The sequence below is a fragment of the Grus americana genome, unplaced genomic scaffold (genome assembly GCF_028858705.1).
Source record: "Grus americana isolate bGruAme1 unplaced genomic scaffold, bGruAme1.mat scaffold_191, whole genome shotgun sequence".
NCBI lineage: Eukaryota > Metazoa > Chordata > Aves > Gruiformes > Gruidae > Grus > Grus americana.
This window is the reverse complement of record NW_026561497.1, coordinates 35,952-43,417: the sequence shown is the minus strand read 5'-3', so window position 1 is coordinate 43,417 and position 7,466 is coordinate 35,952. Positions and strand designations below refer to the sequence as shown.

General features: G+C 43.3%; 1 protein-coding gene across 1 annotated transcript; it reads left to right on the top strand.

Moving 5' to 3' along the window:
• Positions 1 to 3,296: 3,296 nt before the first annotated feature.
• LOC129200478 (excitatory amino acid transporter 3-like) lies at positions 3,297 to 6,892 on the top strand. The gene is made up of 3 exons (XM_054811799.1): positions 3,297 to 3,368; positions 5,273 to 5,380; positions 6,704 to 6,892. The coding sequence occupies exons 1-3, from the start codon at positions 3,297 to 3,299 to the stop codon at positions 6,890 to 6,892; spliced, it is 369 nt and encodes a 122-aa protein (XP_054667774.1).
• Positions 6,893 to 7,466: the final 574 nt, after the last annotated feature.

Here is a 7,466-nt window from a genome sequence, read left to right as displayed (position 1 = left end):
TCTGTAATACACAGTGCTTACTGTGTCATAGATACTTAGCTTCCCCTCTGAACTGCAAGCCCTAGTTTTTTCCTGAGCAGCGTTGTGTGCCAATCCCCTTAAGAACGTAAGAGTTTATTTTCACTCTCCACTATGAAGCAGAGGAGGGAGAGCAATAAAACCTATGAACCTACTATTAGAAAGTGCTACACGTAAAAGACAGTGAGCAGAAGCAATGGTTTATCTATTTGTGAGTGTGACAGCAGCTGCTGTTGTCCTGTCTTCCTACTGTATCTGGCCTCAGACACTGAAGAGCAAAATTCTTGATGAACTCGAACAGTGGGTTTTTTTCTCAGCAGCATGGATGTTTTCTAACGAGGAAGTCCGTTTTCTGCAGTCATCCTAAGCAGACTAATACTCTGTGCAGTTATGTCTCCTTTGGTGGAGTTTATGCAGCAATGGCTTTGAGATGGAGAATGGACGCTGTAGCATATGAGAAACATATAGGAATGGGTTCCTAGGTTGTCTTCTGTCCTCTGACTCTCAGCAGCCCTTTGGAACGTTGATGGCTACTTCCCTCAGCAGATAAACACTTCTCTGATGATAAAAAGGTTGTAATCCCAAAGAATCCCGTTATATAGTCACTGTAGAGGTTCTGGCAGTCAGAGATGTTTTCGTCACAACCTTTAGATAGTGAATGAGGTCCAGTGAATTTCTTTGGCATTTCTTTTGGTCCTGAATTGCAAAAATGAGGTTTCCTAATGATGCATCTGACTCTTGAGAAGGCTACAAGGAACAGAGGACAGCGTCTGTTGCCCTGAACTCATTCGACACTTTTGGAAACAAGTGGAAGATTAATTTGGACAAGATACTTTCATCGGTTCTCTTGAAGATCATAGAAGCATAGTCATGGAATTGTTTGGGTTGGAATAAATCTTAAAGATCATCTAGTTCCAACACCCCTGTCACGAGCAGGGACACCCTCCACTGGACGAGACCCATCCAACCTGGCCTTGAACACTTCCAGGGAGGGGGCATCCACACCTTCTCTGGGCAGCTTGTTCCAGTGCCTCACCACCCACATAGAGAAGAATTTCTTCTGAATATCTAATCTAAATCTACCCTCCTTCAGCTTAAGGCCATTACCCTTTCTCCTGTCACTACAAGCCCTTGTCAACAGTCCCTCTCCAGCTTTCTTACAGGCCCCCTTTAGGCACTGGAAGGCTGCTATAGGATCTGCCTGGAGCCTTCTCTTCTCCAGGCTGAGCAAGCCCAACTCTCTCAGCCTGTCCTCACAGGAGAGGTGCTCCAGCCCTCTGACCATCTTCAAAGCCCTGCTCTGGACTCTCTCCAACAGCTCCATGTCTTTCTTGTACTGGGGACTCCAGAGCTGGACGCAGTACTCCAGGTGGGGTCTCACGAGAGCGCAGCAGGGTGGCAGAATCACCCCCCTCAACCTGTTTGTCACGCTTCTTTGGATGCAGCCCAGGACACGGTTGGCTTTCTGAGCCATTTACTGGCTCATGTTGAGCTTCTTGTCCACCAACACACCCAAGTCCTTGTCCTCAGTCCATTCTCCACCCAGCCTGTAGTTGTGCTTGGGATTGCCCCAACCCATGTGCAGGACCTTGCACTTGGCCTTGTTGAACTTCATGCAGTTTGCACAGGCCCACCTCTCCAGCCTGTCCAGGTCCCTCTGGATGGCATCCCTTCCCTCTACACTATCAACTGCACCACTCAGCTTGGTGTCATCAGCAAACTTGCTGAGGGAGCACTCAATCCCACTGTCTGTGTCGCCAACAAAGATGTTAAACAGCGCCAGCCCCAATAACAACTGCAGAAGAACAGCACTCATTTCTGGTCTCCACCTGGACATTGAGCTGTTGACCGCAACCCTTTGAGTGCGACCATTCAGCCAATTCCTTATCCATCAAGTGGTCCATCCATCAAATCCGTGTCTCTCCAATTGAGAGACAAGGATGTTGTGCAGGACGGTGTCAAATGCTTTACACAGGTCCAGGTAGATGACATCAGTTGCTCTTCCCTCATTCACCAATGCTGTAACCCTGTTGTAGAAAGTCACCAGATTTGTTCAGGGATGATTTGCCCTTAGTGAAGCCATGTTGGCTGTCACCAATCACCTCCTTGTTTTCCATGTGCCTGAGCATAGTTTCCAGGAGGGTCTGCTCCATGACCTTGCCGGGCACAGAGGTGAGACTGACCGGCCTGTAGTTCTCCAGGTCTTCTTTTTTCCCCTTTTTAAAAATGAGGCTTATGCTTCCCCTTTTCCAGTCAGTGGGAACTTCACCAGACTGCCAAAGCTTCTCAAATATGATGGAGAGTGGCTTAGCCACTTCATCTGCCGGTTAACTCGGGACCCGCGGATGCATCTCATCGGGTCCCATGAACTTGTGCACCTTCAGGTTCCTTAGATATTCTCAAACCTGATCTTCTCCTACAGTGGGTGGTTCTTCATTATCCCAGTCCCTGCCTTTGCCTTCTGCAACTTGGGCAGTGTGGCTAGAGGCCTTGCCAGTGAAGACTGAGGCAAAAAAAGTCATTGAGTACCTCGGTCTTCTCCATATCCCAGGTCTCCTGATTCCTTCCAGAGAGGGCCCACATTTTCCCCAGTCTTCCTTTTATCTCTGACGTACCTATAGAAGTTTTTCTTGTTGCCCTTGATGTCCCTGGCCAGATTTAATTCTATCACGGCTTTGGCTTTCCTAACCTGATCCCTGGCTGCTCGGACACTTTCCCTGTATTCCTCCCAGGCTACGTGCCCTTGCTTCCACCCTCTGTAGGCTTCCTTTTTTTGTTTGAGTTTGTCCAGGAGCTCCTTGTTCATCCATGCAGGCCTCTGGGCGTTTTTGCCTGACTTCCTCTTTGTTGGGATGCATCGCTCCTGAGCTTGGGGGGAGGTGATCCCTGAATACGAACCAGCTTTCTTGGGCCCCTCTTCCCCCCAGGGCTTTGTCCCATGGTACTCTGCCAAGCAGATCCCTGAAGATGCCAGTATCTGCTCTCCTGAAATCTAGGGTAGTGAGCTGGATTGATGTGAAGCAGCAGGGTAGAAAACCACTGGGTTTATTAGCTTACCAGCAGTAATGTCAAATACTGAGAAATAAGCCTGAAAATTCAACAGTAGGAAAACAGCCAACTGATCGTTGGGAGTACTGAAGCCTTAATTTCTTTGGATTTTATATCTGATGGTGCTAAATAAACTGCATTCTGGATAAAGGAACACAACCTGATCTGTTTTTCAAGCAGCAGATTTTATCATTTTGTTTATATAAACAAATTCTTCTTAGTATGCTATAATGTTGAAATGCCTCTACTTTTTTAACAGGAATATGTTCCCAGAAAATCTTGTCCAGGCCTGTTTTCAACAAGTAAGTTTGAACATTCCTTTTTGCTACTGTAGTTTTCATTGCTAACTACGAATTGTTCTTAAGTTTTATCTCCCCAAAAACTATGTCACAATTATTTCTGAGAAGTCCAGGAGTATCTTAATCTCCCATAAAAAGACTTTTTTGAATGTATCTTGGTTTCATTTCCATAATGATAAACACACTGTTATCAGCTATTAAGTCCTTGATCATCCCTTGCAAAAAGACATTCTTTAGGAGCTGGGTGCAGAAACTAAGCAGTGTATAAGACAAGATTTTTTCCTTTTGGGGCAGAGAGTTAGAAGAAGCGTGTCATGAGGATCTATTTCCTAGTTGAGATCTGTATAACTTAGCCCTTGCCTGATGTGTTTCACATCTAATGTCCATTACCAGACCTGATGATCCATCTTAAGGAAAAGACAACCAATTGGTAGAGTCTATTTGAGACATCTTTCAGAAAAAATGAGATTTACAAGATGAAAGAGAAAACTGCTATCTACATATCAGATTTACTTGAGATTCAGTCATCTTTATCTGTAAATATATCAACTGGTTTTTGTGAAGCTCTCTGCTTCCCTTTTTTGTCTTCCCCAGCAGCTGCCTAGCAGTTTATCTGAGGTTTGTATGTGAGGTAGTTAACCTTTCCCAGTAAATTGTGTTAACTGTCCTGCTGTTCACAGCACTGAATGTGTTTCCAGTTTATAAAACTTCTTTGTGTCATTTTTCATATGTTAATTACTGTCACCCAGCGCTAAGGAGACAGAGGTTCTTTTAGGGATCCTTGGCAGAATGATGACAGCCCTAAATCATAGTTACAATTAAAGCAATACAATAATATCTTAACAGGATATTATGATTAGTATAGCACAGAATTTATAATCAGAATAGCACAGGATTTCTATAAGCAGAATCAGTGTAGTATAATTTTATAATAGCACCACTTAGCTTATGCTTACTAATCACATGGACCTTCTGCAGATTGGGTCAAATCTTAATACATGGTTTTGTATCAACATAACAATGATAATCTAGACTTGAAAAACATAGAATACGAGTCAGTCCCTCAGTCCTCGGAGGAAGCAGACAATGGTGAAGGCATCCCTGGCCACCAGGGATTCCTGGGTCTCAGTGTCCAGCAGGAGCTGCAGTCCACGTTCCCCCTTAGGACTTGTAACTGCTTGGTTTTATGGACAGTGCTCTGGGTGCTGTTATGCTTCCTTGTTCTGTGGCAGGGTCATCAACCCCTGTCTGACCAGGTGCCTGGGACCTTCAAGACTGATAAGAAAAGGAATAGTCAGCGTGGCACCCAGGAATCTGTCTTGAGGCTGGTAGGGAGGGGAAGAAAAAATCTGTTTGGATTGTCTACTTGCTGCACAGGACCTTCAGGGCCTGATAATAAGGGGAAAGGGGACTAATAAGTGACCAGCTCAGCCACAGAGAATGGCTGTTTGCTTTATATTAGTCATGCTAACTACATTACCAAGGGTCTGATTCTGTCAGATGCATCTGCTCTACAGTCGTCTCCTGGGGTGGCTGTCAGCAATTCTCTCTAGACTATTGGTCCCAGCAAAAAGTCCCCTTGTCATGGTCAGGAGCTGTATCTCATCCCCACAACACTGCACCAGATCCACAGGGCACCCAAGAGCCTGGGGAGCAGAATTCGTAGCATGTTATCTGTGAATCACTTGTTTGATCTACAGCATCTGAAGTACAGAACCGTGATGGCTCACATGAACTGGGAAATAACATGTTTATCTATGTTTGCTACCTTCAAGTCAGATTGGTTATTTTCCCCCCTTTATTTTTACTGGGCAAAGGCTATGCTTTTGTCCATTCTTCATTTCCCTCATGTTTCTAAGTTTTTTTGGGGGTTTTTGGTTTTGGTTGGTTTTTTTTTAATTTTCCAGTATAAAACCAAACGTGAAAAAATTGAAGCTACAACTGGTGTGGATAAAAATGGCTCCACATTTACAGAAGAACCTGTTACAACTGCTACGACAGCAGAGGCTTCACAGGTATGACCTTTATTGTTGTATTTCTTCATAATATATGAAATGGGGAGAAAGAACGTAGAATAAATTTGGTTTAGTTGATGTGGTTAGTGACTGAGAAAAGGAAGGAAATGGTACATGCATAGATTTTAGCAAGAGCACAAAGCTTAATAAGTAAATTGTAGAGGTGATTATGAGGATCTTCAAGTAGGTTTAAGAGGACTCCACTGGTAATTAAGCAGTCCAAAGATACATGATGTGAGAAAATAATCCATTAATATACTCCATTAAATGTATATGCCAATGAATTGTCAATTTGTTGAAAAATTAAAGAAAACAGTCACTGGGAAAGGCTAGATGTATATCAGCACAAGATGTCTGAGCAGCAATGAGATAACTGTAAGCACTGCAGAAAGAAGGGACGGAAAATCACCATTTTTTTTTTAGTGGAAAGTAAAACAATGGAAGGCATTTGTTAATTGTTTGTTACTCTGAAAAAAGAAAGTAAAGAGACAAAAGTGAACAAGATGTTTAACAAGCCTCTGATTAGAGGTGTTGAAAACTTTTGGGTGTTGATGGTTTATAAAGCCTAGACTTACAGTGGAGGAGAGGGAGAACGGAATTCGATGGAATATGAACACAGAACTACAAACGGTACCAAATCAATATGCATTTTATTATACTCCTTCCAAATTTCATCTCATAGCAATGAGAGCATGGGAACATGAGCTATATGAAAAGACATGAATTAAATCCTGAAGCAGGATGTAGTGAAGAATTGCACCCTTCCCTTCATATGTTCATACTGCACAAACACAGAGGAAAGTGTGAATCCCTGCCTATTTAGCAGGATTTTTATGTTATGTGCATCCAATTGTGCTATAAATTATTCAATTTCACTGATTTCAGCTGAACAATAGATTTTAAACTTGGGGCAAAATTGGACACTATTGTCTCAGTTCTTATGCAGTGGACTATTTTTCTTAAATCCAGACACAAACCCTTGAGTTGCTTAGAAATAACATATAATAAGGCTTGATTATATTGATGGCATGACTGTGGATACCTAGACTCTGCCATACTTTTGTGTCAGACAGGGCAACATGAATTAAGGGGTGCTTTATCCCCTGCTAGGGTTTGGTCAGATCCTTGCATACAATACAAAGCTTTCAAAGACAATTTAGTTCTACCTTCATTCCTGAACTTGCCCACTTGGCACTGCCAGAAAGGGAATAGAGTTTCATGTCTTTTCAAAGAAAGATCTAAATGTGTTTTCATTTTAGAACTCTCTAAAATAAATTCAGTGTTTTCTGATAGTAACTTTTTTCTCTTGAATCTAATCTATAGAACAAAACCCAAGAATATAAAATCGTGGGCATATATTCTGACGGCATCAATGTGCTGGGGTTGATCGTCTTTTGTCTTGTTTTTGGAATGGTTATTGGGAAAATGGGAGAGAAAGGACAAGTGCTGGTGGATTTTTTCAATGCACTGAATGAAGCTACAATGAGAATAGTTCAGATAATTATGTGGTAAGTCCAAGGACATACTGGCATTTTCTCATTTCTGGTCTCCACCTGGACATTGAGCTGTTGACCGCAACCCTTTGAGTGCGACCATTCAGCCAATTCCTTATCCATCAAGTGGTCCATCCATCAAATCCGTGTCTCTCCAATTGAGAGACAAGGATGTTGTGCAGGACGGTGTCAAATGCTTTACACAGGTCCAGGTAGATGACATCAGTTGCTCTTCCCTCATTCACCAATGCTGTAACCCTGTTGTAGAAAGTCACCAGATTTGTTCAGGGATGATTTGCCCTTAGTGAAGCCATGTTGGCTGTCACCAATCACCTCCTTGTTTTCCATGTGCCTGAGCATAGTTTCCAGGAGGGTCTGCTCCATGACCTTGCCGGGCACAGAGGTGAGACTGACCGGCCTGTAGTTCTCCAGGTCTTCTTTTTTCCCCTTTTTAAAAATGAGGCTTATGCTTCCCCTTTTCCAGTCAGTGGGAACTTCACCAGACTGCCAAAGCTTCTCAAATATGATGGAGAGTGGCTTAGCCACTTCATCTGCCGGTTAACTCGGGACCCGCGGATGCATCTCATCGGGTC